This window comes from Artibeus jamaicensis, unplaced genomic scaffold (genome assembly GCF_021234435.1).
Source record: "Artibeus jamaicensis isolate MK-2021 breed Jamaican fruit bat unplaced genomic scaffold, CSHL_Jam_final contig_1157, whole genome shotgun sequence".
NCBI lineage: Eukaryota > Metazoa > Chordata > Mammalia > Chiroptera > Phyllostomidae > Artibeus > Artibeus jamaicensis.
Genome location: NW_026521226.1, coordinates 968,282 through 994,020, shown reverse-complemented (window position 1 = coordinate 994,020; position 25,739 = coordinate 968,282). Strand labels below are relative to the sequence as shown.

The 25,739-nt window shown below is 36.7% G+C and overlaps 1 protein-coding gene across 3 annotated transcripts in view; it reads right to left on the bottom strand.

The window, feature by feature from the left end:
• FRMD4B (FERM domain containing 4B) overlaps nt 1–25,739 on the bottom strand; it is a 193,957-nt gene that overhangs the window by 83,321 nt on the left and 84,897 nt on the right. For all 3 annotated transcript variants that reach the window (XM_037130749.2, XM_037130748.2, XM_037130750.2), the window contains exon 5: nt 23,842–23,926. In XM_037130749.2, the coding sequence (XP_036986644.2) occupies nt 23,842–23,926 (85 nt within the window). The remainder of the gene's footprint in view (nt 1–23,841; nt 23,927–25,739) is intronic.

Genomic DNA, 25,739 nt, shown 5'->3' with positions numbered 1-25,739 from the left:
GAAAGACATTCAGCAAAGGCATAGGATATTAAAAAGGCACAGAAGCTTGAGAAAGACTGGTATTAATCAGGGAATGAGAGGTTATTTCAGGATGACCACAGGGTCATTGTGGGAAGAAGCTAGAGTGATAAGCCAGGGCTTGTGTGTCCTATTAAGGGCCTTGATGTGTAATAATAGTAGCTATAATGGCAAAAATATTAATAGCAAAACAGTCTCTGTGGCAGACACTATCTTATATACCATGTATATACTAACTCATGCATTTCAATAGGAACTATTATTATCCCCACTTTACAGTTGATGAAACTGAGGCTTAAAACTGTAAGTAACATACCCAGCTTGGAGCCAAGGCCATGTTTCTGAAACCAGGGTGCCTGGCTTCAGTCTAAACTCAACAATACTGCCACTGCATCACACAGCTTCTCAAGGGAGCAGGGGCAGTCTAAGATGGTAAGTATAGGAGGTATTAAGTCTTGTTGATTTTATGTTCTATGATGCCTCAGTCTTGCTATCCATTTGCTTATTCTTTAATCATTCTCTTGTCTGCTTATTCATCCATTCATCAACCTTTTACCTAACATCTAGGTAAACACCTGGAGATTCTAGCATAAAGAAACCCAGACCCTACCCTCAATGTGTAAGTTTATATTTAATGAAACAAACATGTGAATTTTCAAAGTATCTCTGCAATCCTCCTTTATGTTGCATACTGATCATATAAGACTATAGAGAATATAGGAAGAAAAGTGGACAAGGTGAGGTCAAAGCAGCCAAAATAAATAAATACATTACTAACAAAATGTAAAATGTAGGCAGTAATTGAGCTCAAACAAGAAAAATCCACACTCTAAAGAAACAGGTTAAAATAATGCAATTAATGCTCTAGTGTTGGCATTATGTGTTAATTCTTTTTTGATTGTACTTTCCTGAATTCTCTAAATTTTCTACAATCACCAAGTATTATTTTTACAATAAAAAACAATTTTTTCAGTTGTATTTAAAAGTAGAACTTTTGCTTTTCTAGATAAAGCAAGTAGGAACTTTCAACTTCCATGTAGCCTTGTCCAGTGAGCAAGATGACTGAGAGTTTTTCTAAGGAGAGGAAGTGACCAGAATATGTTTTTATTCTCTTCCTACAGCTTTCAAGAGGTCAAGTTTAATGAACACATGATTATTTTCATCTTTATTGTTCTACACAGTAAAAAGAAAGAAGGAACTCCTACCCTTCATTATACTAAGTGAAATAAGCCAGGCAGTGAAAGACAAATACCATATGATCTCACTTATAAGTGGAACCTGATCAACAAAAGAAGAAAGCAAAATAGAACCAGAGACATGGAAAAAAAGAACAAACTGACAGTGACAAGAGAGGATGGGGAAGGAGAATAACAGGGGGAAGAAGGAGAAGGGTCAAGTCAAAAAACATATATAAAGGACCCATGGACAAGGACAATGGGGGGGAAAGTGGGGTGGAGGATTGAATATGGGATGGGGCAGGGGAAAATAATGGGGACAACTGTAATTGTATAACAATTAAAAATTAAAAACTAAAGCTAATTCAAGCTTTTTGTTAAACAAACATTGATTTGGAAAAAATTTCTTAGAAGAAAAAGCTCTTTCATAATCTCACTCCCAGAAATAATTATTTACACTATGCTATACATTTTTCTACAGTTTTTTCTGAGTACATTTTATATACATAAAAGTAAATAATGAAGTTAAAAACAATCATCCAACATTTGCTGTTCTGTAACTTGATTCTTTTTAAAATTTAACAGTGTAGTTTGGACATGTTTTCATGTCAGCTGAGGTGGGCTAGTCTACTCTTTTTAATGGTTTCACAGCATCCTATCATATGAATAACTGCAAATTATTTAATCTCTAATGAAGCATATTTAGGCAGTTTCAGTTTCCCATTATTAGAAATAATAACCTAAGATATTTTATATTTATTTTTTCATATTTTGGTAAAATCTTGCATGAGATTATTCCTAAAGTTGGTAGAGTGCTGAGTGAAAAGGTATACATAAACTTAATTTTAATGGACATGGCCAAATTGCCTTCCAAAGCCATGTGGACTTTTAAGAGAGCTTAGGAGTCTCTGTGTCAACAGTTAAATGCAAATGGCATTTAGATTCTAAGGACATTCTGCATAGGTGGTATCACTCAAGTGCAGTGGGTGAGAGCGTGTCTTGAGATGATAGTGAGAATCACACCATGTCTGATAAGGAAAGAACAGGTCTAACAAGGTCTCAACCAAGAAGTGGGGCAAGAAGGAGGATAAAAATAAATGTGATTGCTAGTCTTGTAATAATTCTACTTTTTAATAGGATTACTAATGTTTGGCTAATTTGTACTTCTACATTTATCCAAGGTACAAAGAGATGAATGCTAACGAGAAAAGAAAAGGGAGTATAATGCAATTGATCGAGGCATTATGGAACCATTTTCTCCTGCAACTTGACATGGTCTCCTGCTTAGCCTGGGACAGATGAGGTTCTAATTACCTCAGTGCCCAGGGCCAACACCTCAACTGACTCTTCAAATGTTTTATTTCATAGACTTAGGTTCTATCTGTGGCCAGCTCTAATCTAGGGTAACACCCAGGAGACTTGCAGTTACATATTTTTGCTTTATTATTTAATGTCACAGTATATATTTAGAATACCATTTTCAAAAGTATGGTCAAAAGTCCATTAATAAATATTCTTTGAAAAAAGAATTTCATATGCAAGTAAGTTTGAAAAATATTGGGTTAAAAATAATTACATATTTATATGTTGAAGAATTTTTTATAGCCTTTAATATATCAAAGCATGTGGTAAATCTCCAAGAAAGTGCTATAAAATTTAAAGTTTCTTAAACTCTTTTTGGTATGAAAATAGCTTATGATCATGAGATAGAGTCTTGAGCTGTAGATTTAAAGTACAGTATTTGTATATGTGTGTGATTACAAAATTCTAATTCTGTTTGAGATTCCTATACTGCAAAGCTAAGAAAGTATCCCAAACTTCTTTTTATATTCTTATAGGAAGGAGTAGCAAGTAACATTAGGACTTCTGGGTATGCTCAGCATCTGTAAGTTCCCAGTATCTTTCATAACTTTATCTTAGAGAGCGACATCAGACATATTGCCTCTAAAATAAGCTCAATATACACCTACATACAAATGTTCAAATGAAGAAATTTTTAGGACAGGCCACAGCAAGGTACCAGTACTAAATATTGTACTACAGATAATGCAGAACTCATCAGAAATCTTGGCCCTTAGGAGGAACCCCAAAATTTTTACTGAATGTACATGAAGGCAAATACTATTATTTCTGGAACTAAACTGCCTGATGATTACTCTACTACTAATGAGCCTTTAACCAGACCATCCTATTTACCTTATTCATGCTTCCAATCCCTGATCTGTTAAAGTAATAATAAATAACAGAATGGGTTGCTATGAGGGTTAAATGAGTTAGTTAGTACATGAGAAAACTGTGCCTGCACCTTAGTGAGCTCCTGGTGAAGTCGAGCTGCCCTCCTCCCCCACCCCTGTGTGTGATCTCTACCACAAAGCACTTTTGAACTCCATTTACTTCCCCACAGCTTTGCTTTCTTATTATTTATACACTCCAAAAGAGGCAAGGTGGCCAATACTATTTTAATTTTCCAAGCATGTCTTCAAATCACTGTTTTAAAAATAAGGGGTGGTAAATGTGAATTGACTACTGAAATAACAGATACGGTTAAGCAGGCCTCCAAACATAATAAGTGGGAACAAACCTACAGTTCTGTTTCATGCATTTAGGCTTCTCCAAGTTGACAACAGGTTGTCCAAGGTGGACCTCAGTCCACATGGTGAGTGCTTGCTTCCACATTCTTGAGTCAGTTTCGGCATTTCCTCATATCTCCACTTGGCACAGGCACTTGTTTTGCAAAGGCAAGGTGTGCCCCTCTGCATTCTCACCAATGAAGCCAAACAGGTTCAAGAGACTTCACTTGAACGATAACTCAGACAACAGCTCTCTCCTGGGGAACACTTGACCCATATGGGCAGTTCCTACTTTCTGTCAGGTTCTGTTCCAACATGAGTGCTAATGCACCTCTGAAATATCCTTTGGAATTGGTTTGGCCCCCAGCCCAGCCTGTGAAAGTCAATTGGCCCCTGATGCCAAGAGACACCTTATTAACAACCATGGCACGGGCACTTGATACTATGAGTATCAGCATGTACAACAATGTTTGAAATAAGAGAAAGACTGAGTTTGAACTCATGATGCAGTGGACATGCACCTCTCTCCTACCCCCTCAATGTGCAGTGGGTACACAGTCCTCATCCCTTGAGAGGCAGTAAGTGTGGTGGTTAAACTTATGAACTCTGTCTGGCATTACACTGCCTGGGATGAAGTTTGGTTCCTCCATTCATTAGCTATGTACCTTGTGTGTGTTACATAAGTTCTGTACTTCAGTATTGCCATGTGTAAAGTGGGGGATAATAATAGAACTTTTCTAACTTACCTAATAGGGTTGAAATGAGAACTGAGTGAATGAATTTATACAGTACATGCCGACCTACCAAATTATACATACCCAATATTTGTTAGATGCTATGACCAGCCTATGTAACAATAGCCCCTGAGTTGTCAGTTACTGAGAATATTTTTATTTCCCCAGAGCAATAACTAAAAGGAGACTGAGACAAGTGAGAGGCACTTTAAAGGGCCAGAATCTCCTGATGGTATAACTTACCAAGGATACTTTTCCCACCTATGAACTCTGTGACATTAAGCAAACTACTTAACCTCTCTGTGCCTCAGTTCTATTTGTAAAAGGGGATCATAAGTTTACTTTTTTGTGGCCTATGGCAAGGATCAAATAGAATAAATGCATACCACCTGGCACAGTGTTGGCATATAGTAATGTATAGGAAGACATTTATTTCCTTATTTATTCATTCCCTCCCTCTCTCCCATTCATCTCAAAGCTGGAATGAATTTTGTACCTTCTCTTGCTCCCTATTTTATAAGATGAATACAGTTTTCTTTTCTAACTGCCAGTAATAAAGGAGTAAGAATGGAAAAGGATCTGTCTAGGCTCTTATCTCTGGACCTTGATTCATATTCAAAGTGAAATTTAGCATTTTTAAAACATTTTGTACTATTTAACATACAGAAAAACTCATGATTATTCAAATAAAGTGTTCAAAAGTATTTCTACCTGCGAACCCTGTAGAAAAGGCTGATTTCCTACTTTTTCCTCAGTTCTGACTCTGGTCTAGAGACACAAAGAGTGGCAAGAATTTGCTTGTTGAAAATGAATATTTGTTGTAAATCTGATAAAGGTAGTCAAAGGTCACACAATGAGAAATTCTGCCATGATTTCACTTTGAAAAGGAAAAAATGGCTCAATGAGGTAAAGTACCTTTCCTAAGATCACATAGCTGGTATGGCTAAGAGGTAGCCCTAGCCCAAAGACCTTTCCTTAGAAATACATATCAGTTTCAAGCTCAAAATATAGTATAATTATTAATGTATTTTTCTACTGCAAATTATTGCAGGCCATGCTGGACAGAAAATAGAAACACCTACTCATTTGAATTACTTTATAAGGCAAGCACACATTAAACCAGTCTTATCATAATTACTGCTGAGGTAGGCTTCTGTCTTGTGGTGATCATTTGTAAGCTACATAGTTATCTGGTCACTGTTTTTTACACCTGAAACTAGTGTGATATTGCATGTCAACTATAATTCAATAAAAAATTGTGGTTTCTAATTTATGTGTATTATATGTTTTTAATGTTTAATATTCCATAGAGTAAAAAACCATTTTTTTCTAAAAAACAGAAAAAAATTAAGAAATCCTCAAAGCATTTTCCACTTGTAAACAGCTTCAACAGTGCTGAAAAGGAAGCAGCCATCCAATAAATAATGCTTGAATAAATATTCTCATATGTACTCATCTCTAACCACAGTTTAATTTGGCCTATACAACAAAGCTTGATAAATTGAGTTGACCAGAACTAGTTTCCAATAGATCAGTATTGACTTTCAACTTATATGTAAAAAGGTTAGAGAAAAATCCAGTGGGCTTTTGAATTTTTTAAATATTAGAGTGGATGTAAAATTTTCTTCATTATGGAAGTATTCTCAGTCATTCTTTGGTAAAAACTGTAATTAGGCCCTGGTTGGGTTGCTCAGTTGGTTGGATCATGAAAGAAGTTGCGAGGGCAGCTGAAATAAAGAAAAATCTATAGGAAACTAAATAGTGATGGGAAGGAAACTGGGACTCTAATCAATGGTGTGGATGAGAAGGAAGAAAGAAACATCCAACCAGAAAAGAATGAAGAAATAAGAATTCAGAAAAAATGAGGAGAGGCTTAGGAACCTTCAGGACAACTTTAAATGTTCCAACATCTGAATTATAAGGGTACCAAAAGGAGAAGAGGATGAGCAAAAAGTGGAAAACTTACTTGAACAAATAATAAAGAACTTCCCCAATCTTGCAAAGGATATAGACTTCCAGGAAGTCCAGGAAGCTCAGAGAGTCCCAAAGAATTTGGACCCAAGGAGGAACACACCAAGACACATCATAATTACATTACCCAAGATGAAAGAGGAGGAGAGAATCTTAAAAGCAGCAAGAGAAAAGGAGTTACCTACAAAGGAGTTCCCATCAGACTATCAGATGATTTCTCAAAAAAGGCCTTACAGGCAAAAAGGGACTGAAAAGAAGTATTCCAAGTCATGAAAGGCAAGGACCTTTCCAAGATTACTCTATCAAGCAAAAGCTATCCTTTAGAATGGAAGGGCAAATAAAGTGTTTCTCAGATAAGGTCAAGCTCAAGGAGTTCATCCTCACCAAGCCCTTATTATATGAAATGTTAAAGAGATTGATCTAAGAAAAGGAAGATAAAAAATATGAACAGTAAAATGACAGCAAACTCACAATTATTAACAACCATACCTAGAACAAAAACAAAAGCGAACAACTAGAATAGGACTGGAAACACAGAAATGGAAATCACATGGAGGCTTATTATCAGGGGAGTAGGAGGGGGAGAGAGAGAGGGGAAAAGGTACAGAGAATAAGTAGTATAGATGGTAGGTAGAAAATAGACAGGGGGAGGGTAAAAATAGTATAGGAAATGTAGAAGCTAAAGAACTTTTATGTATGACCCATGGACATGAATTAAAGGGGGGTGGGGAATGTTGGTGGGAGGGGGTCAGCAGGATGGAGGGGATCGAAGGGAGGAAAATGGAACAACTGTAATAGCATAATCAATAAAATATATTTCTCAAAAAGGGAAAAATCCCCATTAATTTTTTCTACTCTTACCAGAGGTTCGCAGACTAAAGAAAATGAATAAGAAAGAAAGAAGAAAGAGGTTGTGGTTCATTCTCCAGTCAGGGTGTGTACAGGAGGCAACTGATCAATGTTCCCCTCTCACATCAATGTCTCTCTCTCCCTCTCTCCTTTTCCCTTTTGTTTACTTATCAGTCAATCACTGGAGTTTTAAAGGCAACCCAAGTCTCAGAAAAGAGATCGTAATAAAGCCTTTGGTGCTGGGGACATTTTAATTTCTTCATAGAATTAGCAAAAAATTATGCTCTGAATATTTCTGCTTCTGATTAAGATCAAGAACTGGATTATCAAGAACTGGAGTATCAAGAACTGGATTTACCCTCCTACCTGAAAAAAAAACCTAAAAAAACAGACAATAAATATGAAACAACAGTTTCAAAGCACTGAACATCAGGCAGTGGAGTACAATGAAACTTGAAGAGGTGAACCCTATGGCTATCCCTGCTTATTGCCGTCAGGTTTCCAAGTTGTAATGGGGAAACACAGTAGGAGTGAGCAGGGTGGGGTCTCTGAGTTGGGAAGGCAGAGCTGAGGGACTGGGGAGACCAGAATGGATAGACTTTGCAGAATAGAGTGCCAGAGAAAAGACAGCTATAGAGAGAGAATCCTGAAGCTCTGCAGAGCTCTGCAGTGTCCTTTGAGTACTCATTAGAGTTCTTATCACAGCATAAATGGAAAGAGACTATCCAAGATTGGAGAAATAACTATCTGAAAGGATTAAAGGGAAGAGTGCCTGGTTCTCACTTAGGAAGTGGTGCTTGTTCCCACTAGCCAGAATGAAAAAACTCATAATTCATGGGGCACTGAGTAGAGTACTCAGGAAGGCCTCACTTGGTAATGGGGAATAATTAGTTACAGAATGTGCACTGCTCTAGACCAGCCTACCATATCGTAAAATTAAGACCTGAGAAAAAAATCAAACCTCATCCAAGTAAATAAAGTATATCCTAAAACAAATGTCAAGAATATTTATAGAAATATAAAAATATGTAGCACCTCCAAAGGATAAAATTAAACAATGTCCAATATCCAACTAAATATTACCAGGCATGTAAATTGGCAGGAAAACATGACCCATAAGGACTTGGGGACCAAGATGGAGATGTAGGCAGTAATGCTTCACTTCCTCCAACATCCAAAAGAAGGAAAACAACTAAGTTAAAAACAAAGAACAACCAGAACTGCCAGAAAAACATTTGCATAGAAGTCCAACAACCAAAGAGTTGAAGAAACATTTAACCAGACAGTAGGAGGGGCAGAGAGGGGTGCGGCAGAGAGGATGCAGCAAGGTGACTAGAGGACTAGAAGGGCAACACAGTGGCTGGTAGACCACACAGGCAGTCCCACATTTGTGCTCAGACAAGCCTGGGAGAAAGCAGGGGAGTAAGATGGACCAAGAAACCCTAGGTTTCAGAACAGGAACCTAAAAAATGCAAAACCACTGGTTGTGGAAAAGATCTGTGGGGATTGTGACAGTGGGAGATACTCCCAGCCTCACAGGAGAGTAGGCTGGAGAGACCCACAGGGTCTTAAAATCAGCACAAACCCAGAGGCCTGCAAATCAGCACCTAAAGGGTCCAAACCATTTGTGGGAAGTGAAGAAATGGACAGAAAGTGGGACAAGAGCACAGCAAGCAGCATTGTTCCATTTCTGACCCCCTCCCCCACATGCAGCGCCACAGTGCAGCAAAGAGGGTTGTCCCACCCTGGCGAATACCTGAGGCTCAGTCCTTTACACATAACAGGTACACTGAGACAAAGAAATATGGCCCAAATGAAGGAACAGATCAAAGCTCCAAAAATAGAACTAAGTGATGAAGAGACAGCCAACCTCTCAGAGGCACAGTTCAAAACACTGATAATCTGGAATTTCACAGAATTGGGTGAGCATGGTCACAAAATAGAGGAAGAAGTGAAAGCTATGAAAAGTGAAATAAAGGAAAATACATGGTGAACCAACAGTGAAGGGTAGGAAAACTAGGACTTCTATCAGTGGTTTGCAGCAGAAGGAAGGAATAAACATTCAACCAGAACAGAATGAAAAAATAAGAATTCAGAAAAGTAAGGAGAGGCTTAGGAACCTCTGGGACAACTTTAAATATTCCAACATATGAGTCGTAGGGGTGACCAGAAGGAGAAGGGAAGAGCAAGAAATCGAAAACTTGTTTGAAAACATAATGAAAGAAGGCTTCCCCAATCTAGCAAAGGAAATAGACTTTCAGGAAGTCTAGGAAGCTCAGAGAGTCCCAAAGCGGTTGGACCAAGGAAGCACACACCAAGGTACATCATAATTACATAACCCAAGATGAGAGATAAGGAGAGAATCTTAAAAGCTGCAAGAGAAAAAAAGACAGTTACCTACAAAGGAGTTACTATTAGACTATTAACTGATTTCTCAAAAGAAACCTTGCAGGCAAGAAGGTGCTGGAAAGTATGCAAAGTCATGAAAAGCAAGGACCTACATCCAAGATTACTCTATCCAGCAAAATTATAATTTAGAATGGAAGAGCAGATAAAGTGCTCCCCAGATAAGGTAAAGTTAAAGGAGTTAACCACCACCAACCCCTTATTATATGAAAAGTTAATAGGACTTATCTAAGAAATAGAAGGTCAAAAACTATGAACAGTAAAATGACAACAAACCCACAACTATCAACAACTGAACCTCAAAACAAAAACTAAGCAAAGAACTACAACAGGAGCAGAATCACAGAAATGGAGATCACATGGAGAGTTATTGGTGGGGAGGGAGAGGGGGTTACTGTGGGGGGAAAAGGTACAGGGAATAAGAAGCAGAATAGGTATGCACAAAATAGTCAGGAGGAGGTTAAGAATAGTATAGGAAATGGAGAAGCCAAGGAACTTATATGTACAATCCATGAACATGAACTGTGGGGAGGAGATGCAGGAGAGTGAGGGGGGTGGTGCAGGGAGGGTGGCAAGAAAGGGGAGAAAAAATGACACAACTGTAATAATATAATCAATAAAATATACTTAAAAAACTGACCCATAATGAGGGAAAAAAATCAATCAATCAAAACCACCCACAACTGGCAGAGATATTAAAACAAGTAGATAGGACATTAAGAGAATTATTATAATTGTATCTCACACATTCAAAAGGTAGTCACATGCAAGATGTACAAAAGACCCAAATCAAAGTTCTAAAGATAAAATTCCAGTATATAAGATAAAAAATGGCAGATTAGATGAAAAAGATTAATGAAATTGAAGACACAGCTATAAAAACTTTCTAAAATTAAACACAGAAAAAATAATTAAAAGGAAAAGAGCATCTCTGAGCTCTGGGACAACTTCAGCTGGCCTGGATATGTGTAATTGCAAATTACAAAAATTGCAAAAGATGCGTTGGTGGGGATAGAAAAAACCCTTGAACAAAAAATGGCTGTGGTATTTCCAAATTTGACAAAACCATAAATCCACAAGTCTAAGATGTTCAATAAACATCAACCACAAGAAAATAAAGAAAGCTGTATCAAGGCACCTCATAATCAAATTGCTCAAAGTAATGATAAAGAGAAAATCTTAAAAGTAGCCAGAGATAATCAAGTGTTTCACAAAAACAATAATAATGCTCTGTACATGTATAACATTTCTAAAAATAATATGTAAAAAAAAGAGCATAAAAGCTTAGTAGGGAGAAATAGAAATATACTATTCCAAAGTCCTTATACTACATGGGAAATGTTATATTATTATTTGAAGATAGATTTGGTAAGTTAAAGATGTATGCTATACTTCTGCCAAGATGGAGGCGTAGATGGACACACTGTACCTTCTCGCACAATCAAGTTTAAAAACAGTAAAGTTTTAGCAACAAAAATGCAGCCAAACCACAGAAAATTGAACTATATGGAAGTCTGACAAGAATGAACCCTTCAGCCAAACCGGTAAGAGGGGCAGAGCCAGCAGCAGAGCAGGGTACAGCAGGAAAGATCTACTGGACCAACCCTGGCGCGTGACCCAGGAGCGCCGGCAGTTGCGGGAGGATCCCAGGTGTGGAGTAGCAGGTGGACCCACTGAGGGTTTATTGTGATCACACATTCGTGCGCAGATAAACCGGTGAGGGAGCGAGCAGTGAGACAGACTGCGCAGGCCCCAAGGGAGGAAATATAGACCACTATTGTTCCTCTCAGACCCCGCCCCCACATACAGCGTCACAAACCAGCGACCTGGGTGGCCCCGCCCTGGTGAACACAGAAGGCTCCGCTCCTCATACCTAACAGGCAGGAACAGATCAAAACATGGCTCAAGAACAACTCAGAGCCCCAGAGCCAATAAATCTAAGCAATAAAGAAATAGCCAAACTTTCAGATGCACAGTTCAAAACACTGCTGATCAGGATGCTCACAGAACTGGTTGATTTTAGTCACAAATTAGAGGAACATATAAAGGCTAAACTAACTGAAATGAAGGGAAATGCACAGGAAACCAATAGTGATGGGAACGAAAATGAGACTCAAATCAAAGGAGTGGACCAGAAGAAGGAAAAAAATGACCAAACAGAAAAGGATGAAGAAACAAGAATTCAACAAAAAATGAGGAGAGGCTTAGGAATATCCAGGACATCTTTAAACATTCCGACATCCAAATTATAGGGGTACCAGAAGGGGAAGAGGAACAGCCACAAGTGGAAAACTTATTTGAACAAATAATAAAGGAGAACTTCCCCAATCTGGCAAAGGAAATAGACTTCCAGGAAGTCCAGGAAGCTCAGAGAGTCCCAAAGAAGGTGGACCCAAAAAGGAACACACCAAGGCACATCATAATTACATTAGCCAAGATTAAAATGAAGGAGAGAATCCTAGAAGCAGCGAGAGAGAAGGGGACAGTCACCTACAAAGGAGTTCCATCAGACTGTCAGCTGCTTTCTCAAAAGAGGCCTTATAGGCAAGAAGGGGCTGGAAAGAAGTATTCCAAGTCATGAAATCCAAGGACCTACATCCAAGATTGTTCTATCCAGCAAAGCTTTCATTTAGAATGGAAGGGCAGATAAAGTGTTTCTCAGATAAGGTCAAATTCAAGGAGTTCATTCTCACCAAGCCCTTATTATATGAAATGTTAAAGGGACTTACCTAAGAAAAAAAAGATAAAAAATATGAACAGTGAAAGGACAGCAAACTCACAGTTATTAAGAACCACACCTAAAACAAAAGCAAACTAAGAGGACAGCTGGATCAGGAGTGAACTATAGAAATGAAGATCTCATGGAGGGTTAGCAACAGGGGAGTGGGAAAAGGAGAAGGGGGGAGAAGGTACAGAAAATAAGTAGCATAGATGATGGGTAGAAAATAGATGGGGGGAGGACAAGAATAGTAGGGGAAATATAGAATCTAAAGAACTTGAGACACGTGGTCATAAACTAAAGGGGGGAATGATGGGGGAAGGGTGTGCAGGGTGGAGGGGAATGAAGGGGGGAATGTGACAACTGTAATGGCATAATCAATAAAATATATTAACAAATATGTATGCTATAAACCCTAAAGCAACCATGGAAATAACAAAGAGTTATAGGCTAATAATCCAACACAGAAGGTAAAAGGGAATCATAATATACAAAATGAATCCAAAAAAGTCAGAAAGAAGGAATAAAGAACAAATGGGAAACCTAGAAAACAAACAGCAAGATGACAGACTCAAATGTAACCATGTCAATAATCACATTAAATGTAAACAGTGTAAATAACCAGTTAACAGAGACCAGCAAAACTGATTTTAAAAAATCAAGATGCAACTATATTTTTGAGGTATCTCAACTAATTTTTTGAGGTATCTCTATTTTGCTTTTCACAGTGGCAACTATATGTTGTATACAAGAAATGCACTTTAAACACAAATAACTTAAAAGAATGAAAAAGAGATTTACCACACTATCACTTTTCAAAAGAAACTTGGACTGGTTATATTAATATCAAACAATGCTGATTTCAGAATAAAAATATTACCAGGATAATAAGAATAATTTTATAATGATAATCAGAAGGACACAGAAATCCTAAATATTTGTGTTCAAATAACAGAGCTTCAAAATACATTAAACATAAATAAATAGAACTACTAAAAGAAATAGAAAAATCCACAATAATAGCTAGAGATTTCAACATCCCCTGTTTGACACAAGCAATTAGCAAGATATAGTAGACTTGAATATCATTATCAACTAAGTTGACTTAATTAACATTTATAGAACATTCCACCCAATACCAACAGAATATACATTCTTTAAAGTGCACATGAACCATTTACCAAGATGAGACATATTCTGGAGCATAAAACAAGTATCAATAATTTTTAAAATTTATCTTTATTATATTTTTTCCATGACCATTTAGTCCCCTTATACCCCTGTTACACCACAATCACCACACTGTTGACCATGTCCATGAGTCCTTTCTCCTTTTTGCTCAATCCCTCCAACCTCAACATCTAGCTGTCATCTGCTCTCCATCCATTAGTCTGTTTTGTGTGTTAGTTCAGTTTGTTGATCAGATTCCACATATGAGTGAAATCATATGGTATCTGTCTTTCTCTGACTGGCTTATTTCACTTAACATAATATTCTCAAGGTCCATCCATATTGTTGCAAAGGATAAAATTTTCTTCTTTTTTATGGCTGAGTAGAATTCTATTGTGTAGATGTCCCATAGTTGTTTTATCTACTCTACTATTGTTGGACATTTGGGTTGCTTCCATATCTTGGTGATTGTAAATAACACTGCAGTGAACATAAGGGTGTTTATGTTCTTTTGGATTACTGTTTTGGGTTTTTTCAGATATATTTCCAGAAGTGGGATTGCTAGGTCAAAAGACAGATCCATTCTTAATTTTTTGAGGTATCTCCATTCTGCTTTTCACAGTGGCTGCACCAGTCTGCATTCCCACTAACAGTGCAACAGTGACCCCTTTTCTCCACATCCTCTCCAGCACTTGTTGTTTTCTGATTTACTGATGATAGCCATTTTGACAGGTGTGAGATGGTAACTCATTGTGGTTTTAATTTGCACTTATCTGATGATTAGTGACATTGAGCATCTTTTCATGTCTATTGGCCCTCTGTGTGTCATCTTTGGAGAAGTGTCTGTTTAGGTCCTTTGCCCATTTTTAAATTGGGTTTTTTTTTGGTGTTGAGTTTTATAAGCACTTTATAAATTTTGGATGTTAACCCCTATCAGTTATATTGGTGAATAGGTCCTGCCATTCAGTGGATTGTCTTTCTACTTTGTTGATGATTTCCTTTGCTCTGCAAAACCTTTTTAGTTTGATGAAGTTACATTTGTTTCTTTTATTTCGTTTCCCTTGCCTGGGGAGATACATCTGATAAAAAATGGTTATGAGCTATATCTGAGATTTTGCTGTCTATGTTTTTTTCTAGGATTTTAATGGTTTGGGGTCTAACATTTAAGTCTGTTTCATTTTGAATTTATTCTTGTGTGTAATGTAAGAAGGTGGTCTAGTTTCACTTTTCTGCACATATCTGTCCAATTTCCCCAACACCATTTATTGAATAAATTACCTTTAGCCCACTGTATGTGCTTGCTACCTCTGTCAAATATTGACTATAAATGTGTGGGCTTATTTCTGAGCTCTCTATTATGTTCCATTGATCTATGTGTCTGTTTTTGTGTCAGTATGAGGCTGTTTTGATTACAAGGGCCTTATAGTACAGTTTAATATTAGGTAGTGTCATTCCTCCAATTTTGTTCTTCTTTCTCGGGATTGCTGTTACTATGTAGGGCCTTTTGTGGTTCCATATAAATTTTTGAGCTATTTGTTCTAGTTCTGTGAAATACGTGTTTGGAATCTTGATAGGAATTGTGTTAATCTATGGATTGCTTTGGGTAATATGGACATTTTAATGATGTTAACTTTTCCTATCCTTGAATATGATATGTGCTTCCACTTATTTGTATCTTCTTCAATTTCTTTCTTCAGTGTCTTATAATTTTCTGAGTACAGGTCTTTTACATCCTTGGTTAGGTTTATTCCTAAGTATTTTATTCTTTTTGAAGCAATTGTGAATGGGACTGTTTTCTTCATTTCCCTTTCTGTTAGTGTGGTATTGGCATATAAAATGCACCTGATTTCTGAATATGAATTTTGTATCCTGCTACTTTTCTGAATTCATTTATCAGTTCTAGTAGTTTCTTGGTGAAATCTTTGGGGTTCTCTATATACAGTATCATGTCATCTGCAAATAAAGAAACTTTTACTACTTTCTTTCCAATTTGGATGCCTTTTACTTCTTCTTGTCTGATTGTTGTGGTTAGGAATTCCAGTACTACATTGAATAAGAGAAGTAAAAGTGGACTTCCTTGTATTGTTCATGATCTTAAGGGGAACACTTGTAGTTTTTGCCATTGAGTATGATGCTGGTAGTGAATTTGTCATATATGGGCTTTATTATATTTAGGTATGTTCCCTTTATTCCCACTTTGCTGAGAGTTTTTATCATAAATCAGTGCTGGATTTTGTCAAAAGCTTTTTCTGTACTTATTGATATGATCATGTGGTATTTATACTTCATTTTATCTATGTGGTGAGTCATATTTACTGATTTGAGAACATTGTACCATCTTTACATTCCAAGAATAAGTCTCACTTGATCATGGTGTAGGTTTTTTTTTTATGCATTTCTGTATTTGGTTTGCTAAGATTTTGTTGAGGATTTTAGTATCTATCTTCATCAGTGATATTGGCCTATAATTTTCTTTCTTTGTAGTTTCTTTATCTGATTTTGGAATTAGGATAATGCTGGACTCATAAAATAAATTTGGGAGCCTTTCCTCCTCTTGAATTTTCTGAAATAGAGAAGGAGAGGTATTAGTTCTTCTTGGAATGTTTGATAAAATTCACCTGGGAAGCCATGTGGTCCAGGGCTATTGTTTGTTGGGAAGGAGATTATGGCTTCAGTTTCAGTAGGTATTATCTGTCTATTCAGATTCTGATCTTCCTCATTTATTTTTGGAAGATTGTATGTTTCTAGGAATTTGTCCATTTTATCCCAGTTGTCCAGATTGTTGGCACATAATCGTTCATAATATTTTCTTTAAATCCTTTGTATTTCTTTGGTGTCAGTTGTTATTTCTCTTCTTTAATTCTGATTTTATTTATTTGGGTCCTTTCTCTCTCTCTCCCTCTTTGATGAGTCTGGTTAAAAGTTTGTTAATCTTGATTATCTTTTCAAAGAACAAGCTCTTGGATTCACTGATCTTTTATATCTTTTTTGAGACTGTATTTTATTTATTTCTGCTCTGATCTTAATTATTTTCTTTGGGCTCACTTTGGGCTTTGGTTGTTGTTTCTTTTCAAATTCCTTTAAGTGTGAAGTTAAATTGTTTATTTGAGCTTTTTTTTTTTTTTTTTTTTTACATTGGCCTGTAATGCTATGAATTTCCCTCTTGGAATTGCTTTCCCTCTGTTCCACAGATTTTGGTTTGTTGTGTCTTCATTTTCACTTGTTTCAAGGTATCATTTGATTTCTTCCTTGATCTCATTGTTGCCCTATTCATTGTTTAATAGTACGTTATTTAGCTTCCATGTCTTTTCATGTTTTTCAGTGTTCTTCTTGTGATTGAGTTTTAGTTTCATAGCATTGTGGTCAGAGAAGATGCTTGATATAATTTCAATCTTATTACATTTATTGAGACTTGTTTTATGTCCTAGCTTATGGTCTATTCTATAAAACATTCCATGTGCACTGAAAAAGTGTGTATATTCTGCTGCTTTGGGGTGAAATGCTCTGAAGATATCAATTACCATATTTTTAGGACTATAAGATGCACTGGTCCTTAAGATGCACCTAGGTTTTAGAGGAGGAACATGGGGAAGATTTTTTGAAGCAAAAATGTGGTAAAATATTTAATAACATAAATAACATATTATTTCACCAATGTAAATGTAAACTACATTTACTAGCCAGGTAAGCTATATTCAGACTATAAGATGCACTCCCATTTCCTTCCCAAATTTGGGGGAGGAAAGTGAATCTTATAGTCTGAAAAATATGGTAAATCCATTTGATTACATGTATCATTTAAGGCTGCTGTCTCTTTATTGATTTTCTGCCTGGAATATCTATCCACTGAAGTCAACGGGGTGTTTAAATCCCCAACTATGACTGTATGTCTATCTATCTCTTTTTTTTATAAATAAAAGGAGAGATAAAAACTACATATTTAGGTGCTCTTATATTGGGTACAAAAATGTTTACTAGGGTTATATCCTCTTGTTGGATTATTCCCTTTATCATTATGTAGTGTCCTCCTTTGTCTGTTACTATAGCCTTGGTTTTAAAATCTATTTTGTCAGATATAAGTACTGCTACCCCAGCTTTTTTTCTTTTCCATTTGCATGAAATATGTTTTTCCTACCCTTTCCTTTTAGTCTGTTGGATATTTTGATTTGAGATGGGTCTCTTGGAGGCAGCATCAATATGAGTCTTGTTTTCTTATCCATTCAGCTATCCTTTGTCTCTTTTTTAAAGATTTTATTTATCTTTAGAGGGTAAGGGAAGGAGAGAAGGAGAGAAATATCAATGTATGCTTGCCTCTCGTGCGTCCCATGCTGGGAACTGGCCTGCAACCCAGGCATGTTTCCTGACTGGGAATTGAAAAGCAATCCTTTGGTTGGCAGGCTCATGCTCAATCCATTGATCTACACCAGCCGGGGCTACCCTTTGTCTTTTGATTGGAGCATTTACATGTAAGGTAATTATTGATAGATATGTAAGCAGTGACATTTTATTGTTAGACTGTTTTCCTCTTTTTTTTTCTCCTTTTTCCTTTCTTCTCCTTCTTCTTCTTCCAAGCCCTTTAACATCTGATGAAGGACTGGTTTGGTGTTAACAAACTCCTTTAGCTTTTTCTTGTGTGTAAGCTCCTTATTTCTCCTTTGATTTTAAATGATAGCCTTGCTGGGTAAAGTAACTGTGGTTGTAAGTTCTTGCTTTTCATCATTTTGAATATTTCATGCCACTCTCTTCTGGCCTGAAATGTTTCTGATCAGTAATCAGATGACAGGCTAATTGGTACTCCCTTGCAGGTAACTACCTGCTTTTCTCTTGCAGTTGTCAGGATTCTCTCCTTATCTTTCAGCCTTGTCATTTTATTTTATTTATTCTGTAAAGATTTTATTTATTTATTTTTAGATAGAAGGGAAAGGAGGGAGAAGAGAGAGAGAGAAAAAAAAAACATTAATGCATGGTCACCTCCCATGCACCTCCTACTGGGAACCCAGCCCACAACCCAGGCGTGCACCCTGACCAGGAATTGAACTAGTGACCCATTGGTTCCTAGGCTGGTGCTCAGTCCACTGAGCCAGATCTCAGCCTCGTCATTTTAATTATGATGTGTCTTGTTGTAGGCTTCTTTGGTCCAACTTGTTTAGGATTCTCTGAGCTTCCTGGACTTGTGTGACTTTTTCATTCACCAGATTACAGAAGTTTTTGGTTATCATTTTTAAAAATAGGTTCTTGATCTGTTGCTCACTCTCTTCTCTTTCTGGTGTCTCCATGATGCAGATAGTGCTGTACTTCCTGTTGTCCAAAATGTTTCTTAAGCTCTCCTCATTTTTTTAAAGATTTTATTTATTTATTTATTTTTAGAAAAGAAGGGAAGGAGAGAAGAAGAGAAATATCAATGTACGGTTGCCTCTCATGAGTCCCATGCTGGGAACTGGCCTGCAACCCAGGCATGTGCCCTGACTGGGAATCAAACCACGATTGTGTGGTTTGCAGGCCCACGCTCAATCCACTGAGTTACACTAGCCAGGGCTCTCCTCATTTTTTAAAATTATTTTTTTCTATTTTCTGTTCTGCCTGCATGTTTTTTCTACTTTGTCTCCCAATCAGTAGACTGATTTGATCTTCTGCTTCATCTAACCTATTGTTTATTCCTTCTAGTGTATTATTTAATTCAGAGATTGCATTCTTTATTTCTGACTGATCCTTTTTCATGGTTTCTATGACTTTTTTCATGCTGTAGAGTATCCTTATAATCATTACTCTAAATGTTTTATTTGATAAATTGTTTACCTACACTTCATTTAGCTCTTCTCGAAAATTCTCTTGCTTTTTATTTGAGGTCTGTTTCCTTTTCTTCTTATTTTGGCTGATTTCTCTATTTTCTCCATTAGAATGCTAAATTAATCAGCCATTAAACTGAGCAGTTGTTAATTTAATCAATCTATAATCAGAAGTCAGTTTTAAGTGCCACCAGGTGGGGCAGAGTAATTCTTGCAAGTGGGGGATTGCCTCCCCTTAGGCTGATGCCATTTGGAGAAGCATGCTGTGCCTTAGAGAAATGGCCTGGCAGTTTAGGAGATGACTTACCACATGGATTCTGGGGGCTCAGAAATTCTGGGGTTCCCTCAGATCTCTCCCCAGAGCCACCAACCCCAGACTCTCCTCAAGCATCTCTAATCCAGTCTGCCCTTCCTTTGCTGGCACCCAGGGTACTGACTGAAAACAAAAATTTATGCTTTGCCCTTTAAGAGTCTCTCTGTGTCTCCATCCATCTCTTCCTGGCCAACACAATCCTTGTTGCTTTTCATAGCTGGATTTTATCAGGGTTCCTTTCTGGCTTTGTTGCTATAGGCTGGAGAGCCCAGATTGGGGTTTAGACCCTACTCTTCTCAAGGGTAATCTCCCTGTCACTGAAATATTCCTCCACCTGTCAGAGCTCAGCCAGTCCTCTTGCATCTCTTCTGCATTCCCTACCAGTCACATTGTGGTGAAGTGTTTTCTTCTGTCTCTCCATGGTTATAAGGCTTCTCTCCTGCTAGTGTTCAGTTGGTTACTCAGGATGATTTCTCTACAATTTACTTGTGATTCCAGATTGGTCCTGGGAGGAAGTTAGTGTAGCTTCCATTTACTTCTCCACCATTTTGGATCTCTCAATAATTTTAAAAGGATTTAATTTGTACAAGGTATGTTCTTTGACCATAATAAGATTAAGTTAGAAATAAAAATTTAAAAAGATCTCTAAAAATTCCCAAATATTTGAAAACCAAACTTCACCCTTCTAAATAACAATGGACCAGTGAATATATACCAAAAAGAATTTGAATGTATTTTGAAGTGCATGAATATTAATATACAATGCAGAATTTATGGGATGCTATGAAGCCAATACTTAAGGGGAAATACCATAGTACTAAATGCCCATATTGAGCAAGAAACATTTTAAATTAGTAATCTTAACTTCTATTTTAAGAAACTAAATAGGAAGAATAAAAGATAAAGATAATAAAGACCATAGCAGAAATCAATGAAATAGAAAAATATAAAACAACAGAAAAAACAATTTAAACCAAAACCTGGTTCTTTGAAAAGCTCTAAACTGACAAACTTTTAGCCAGACTGATTGTAAAATAAGAGGGAAGACAGCAATTATTAATATCAGAATTGAGAGAGGTAACATCTCCATAGGCTGTACATGTCAGAAGGGTAACAAGGAACTACTACAAACAATTACGCCTATAAATTTGACAGTTAATAAAAAAGTGTTCAGATAAGAATGGAAGAAGTAAAACTATCTTTATTAGAAGATGACATGATAATCTATAAAGAAAATGTGATGGAATCTACAAAAACTACCAACAGTAATAAATAAGTTTAGCAAGAATTCAGGATTCAAGATCAATTACAAAAATTAGTTGTATTTCTATATATTAGTAATGAACATTCAGAAATTGAAATGAAAAGATAGCATTTAAAATCACGTCAAGGCTATACTTTCAGGGATCATTTCTATAGTTTGTTAAAATCATGTCAAGTAATATGGAAGACTTAATGGCAAATCTCACAAAAAGACCTATACACTGAAAACTATCAAACACTGCTGAGAGAAATTCAAGGTGATATAAATAAATGGAGACATATACCTTGTTCATTAGTCTGGTGACTCAATATATTGAGCTGTCAATTCTTTCCACATTGATTTACAGATTCAGCAATCCTAATAAAATTCTTAGCATATTTATTTTTTGTAGAATTGACAAGCTGATTCTAAAATTCCTATGGAAAAAGTTAGAATAAACAGAACAACTTTGAGAAAGAACAAAGGTGAAATATATTTGTATTTCAAGACATATTATAAAGCTGCAGTAATCAAAACAAGATGTTATTGGCTTAAATGTTGAGAAATACATCCATGGAATGGAATAGACAGTCTGGAAATAAACACACACATAGATGGACAACTGATTTTTGAAAAAGGTTAAAGGCTATGCAATGGAGAAATGATAATATTTTCAATAAATGGTGCTGGAACAATTATATATGCTCATGCAAATAAAAAATGAAGCTTCAACTCATATTTTGTGCCATAGATAAAAATTAACTTAAAATGGATCACAGACCTAAATGTAAAACTGAAAACTAAGAACTTCTAGAAGAAAATTCAGAAAAAATCCTTTTGGCTTTCTGTTGGGCAAAGTTTACTGAGATACAATATCAAAAGCACAATCTATGTAAAAGCATATTTATAAAAACAGGCTTCATCAAAATAAAAGCCTTCTAGTCTTTGAAAGACATTAAGAGAGTAAAAAGCAAATCACAGACAGGAACAAAATATTTGCAATCCATATAACAAATGAAGTACTTGTATCCAGAATACGTACACTCTGAGAACTCAACAGAAGGAAATAAACAACCCAAAGAAACTGGGCAAAAGATCAAACCTAAAAAAGATATGACGGTAAATTAGCATAAGAAATGTTCAATATGATATGTCATAAGGGAAATGCAAATTAAAACCACAGTGTGATACCACTGCATACCTATTAGAATGGCTAAATGAAAAAGACTAACAATGCCAGGTGTGTAAATGGATATGAAAAAGCTAAGACTCTCATATACTGCTGGTGGGAATTTAAAATAGCACACCACTTTGGAAAACAGTTTGGCATTACCTTAAACAGTTGAACACATATCTACCATACAATCTAGCCATTCCACTCCTAGCTAATTACCCTTGAGAAAAGAAAGTATATATTCTTACAAAGATTTGTACATAAATGTTCATAGATTTATTTGTAATAGTCTCCAAACTAGTACAATCCAAATGCCATCAACAGGTGAATGGATCACTTCATCATGTATAAGTGTATCAGATCGTCACATTATACCCCTTAAAATTACACAATATTATATGTCAATCATATATCTGCAAAGCTGAAGAAAAAGGAAAAAATACAGGTGAATGGATAAACTATTTAAGGTACAGCCATACAGTGGACGACTACTCAGCAATCAAAAGGAACTAACTACTGATACATGCAACAATTATGGATGAATCTCAAAATAATTTTGAAAGAAGACAAAGCAATTATCTGCCATATGGATGCATTTATACAAAACTCTAGAAAATGTAAACTAATCTATTGTGGAAAAAAGCAAATCCTGTAGTGGGTGGATATATTCTCTGTCTTGATTATGTTAATTATTTCCTGGTTATTATGTATGTCAACACTGTAAAGATTATATAATTAAATGTGTAAAATCAATTATATCTCAATAAACCTAAAAACAAACAAACAAAAAAAACCTCTGCTGTTGCTGAGCCTCACACCAATTGAAGCTGTGTGTGTTCAGTGGGCCATCCCTAACATTTTAGGAGCCTAGGAGATGAGCACAAACGTGGATGCCATAACCCACAGCCTTTCTCCCTTGTCTCTCTAGGCCAGACACCACCCAGCTGCCCTGGGCATCCTCAGATTTAAGGCAATACATGTATATGAGCACAAGAGGTTCCCTGCAGCCTTGGAAATAAGGCATGGGGTCTGAGGTCCTGAGCACTGAGACCATAACCTGAAAGGCAGTACTGGAGGTGTTTAAAGCAATGCTAGTCTGCAAGGGGATAAGACAAAAACTAAGCAAGTTTAAAACATAGCAATGTAACATGGCTGCAACATCCAAGCATGGGGTCATTTTTCTAGCAATAGGTGTTTATTGAATTTTACAAAAGCAGTCTGTCTTCAATGAATTGGATGCATATATAACAATTTAATACATATAAAAACAATTTTAATAAAGACCCTTCAATGCAGGTAATTGCTTTAAAGCACCCGGATCTGAGAAGAGGCCCCTAAACTATCCTTGGTTTGAGTTGTGCTGAATGTGGGGCATACCCTGTTAAAAAGATTTCTGGTGTGACTTTTGGGAGGTTGCAATCACCATCTGATTGATGTATCTTTCTGCCTTTCTGGGTTTTTCTATGCGGAGTATTAGCTGCATTGAAAGTAGTAGTGATTGTGTGAACATGATTCCTTGACAGATAGCTGTCTTCCTCACCCAGAATTTGAGAAGAGCTGCCATTTTGGGGGGTGAGGCTGGGGTAGGAAAATCAACAGAAAAGATTATGGCTTTTTTTTCATTTGAACATGAAATCACCGGCAGCACCATTTCTTCCCACTCCTTCAGTCTGTCTGGACTCGTTCCCTGAAGATAACAAACAGGCACCTTACCTTGTACACACAGGACTTTGCATTCAGGAAAAACAGCTCCACAGTGGTTTTATCCTTTAAAAATGATATGCTCTCAATGTAAAATCTGAAAAATAGTAACACAAATTTGTTTCTTCAGATATTTTTTCTTCTCTTGGCATGATTTCATTTCCTTATTTAATTTCTCCCAGAGCAATTAGAGAATTTTCAGAAACCAGTGGATGTTGTGCATTTTGTCCCCTTTGCAAAGAAATCTGCAACATGTATGTATATAGGTGAATGTTTGCATATATGCAGATAATCTCTTAGGTTTTTGTGTGTTGGAAGGTGAGTTAAAGTGAATCTGCAGGGACATCCAATGGCAAACCCCACTCTCCCTGTGGGGCCCATTCCTTGACACATATTCTGGGAACTTGTATCACTTCAGACAGCTTCAAAACAGGCCCAAGTGAGCTTTGAGGTTGAAAGCAGAAGTCAGCTGACTAAGCACCATGTAATTGAACCTTGAGGCCTGCAGGCAGTGCAGTGATTTTCAGACATGTTTGGTATGAGGGCCCCACGCCTACCGTCTACCTACCCTCTTCTAGCAGGAGAGTTTCAGTAACAGCCTCCTTCTTCCCAATCATCCTTCCAGGCTTTGGGCTTTCCCAGGGCTAGAAGCCAGATTCTCAGTAGTACTTAACCTTGGACTTTTCTCATGCAAATCAGAGCATTCTGGGCCTCACTCTCCTCATCCCCTTTCTGGGCTTTTGCTTGGTCAGTCTGTTTGGCCAAGAGATTGCAGGTCTCTTAGGAGAGCTGAAGAGAGGAGAGTAGAGTCCTTCACAATATCTGTTTTCATAATCCTGATATGATGAAGCTGGGGCCTCTGGAGTGAGGGAGTGGGCCAGCCGAGGCTCCATTTTTCTCAAGAGTCAGAACCCAGTTTGAATAATGCAGGAAGAACATACCACCCCAAGACAATTTACAGCTTGGGTCCTGAAAGAGAATTTATTTTCAAATGGTTGGGAGTCAGGATAAAGCTAGCCTGATTGTGGTTCAAGTGTGCTTGTCATTAGCTCTGCAAAATCATGCCAGGCCTTGGGCATTTGCTTGCCCCCACCAGTCTTCAACAATGACAAAACATTTAATAAATAAATAAATTGAAAAGGGCCATGGAAGATTTTATCACTGAGATGGTAAAATTATTTGAAGAATTTCACCTCTAATGTTGAATCATCAAGGGAAATTCAAGAAAGAGAATGAGTCCATTGTATTTTTACATACAAGGGTTTGTCTCACTTATAAGCGAGATTAATGAAGATTGATGAGTGTTAGGTTTGTAAGAGGAAAAAATTAAGGTTTAAGGTGGGGAGATCAAGGAGGGTCGGGGGAAATAGGCTTTGGAATTAGAAAGATCTAGAACATAGAGTCTTTGTGTCTTTTCTAAAATGGGTTTTATGACTGCATTTCACAGGGTTTGGGGAAGAATTAAATGAGATAATATATGTTAAACACTTAATACATTTTAACAATTAACACCTTTTCAAACAAACTATTTAACAAGTTTTTGACAAAAATTTATTTTCTGGAATTTAACACTTCAGGTTTGAGTTTAAGATCCTTAGTATACAGAAGGGGATAATGATGCTTACTTAGGAGGGTAATTTAAATGAGATATGCATAAAATGCCCAGTATACTGCTTGTCACACAAAAGGGATTCAAGAAATTCTAACAGCAAAACTTGCAATATGTTAAAAACAGTTTAAAGGACATCATAGGATTTGCACTATATCTGAAAGCTAGGATAAAACAGGAATCTGCAAGATAAAAAGAAATCCAGATGGGGAAAATACTATAGGTAAAGAACGTCTCTTTTGGGTGATAAACATACATAATTTGGCTTTCACCAAGGCAGAATTCTTTATAATCTGGGTAT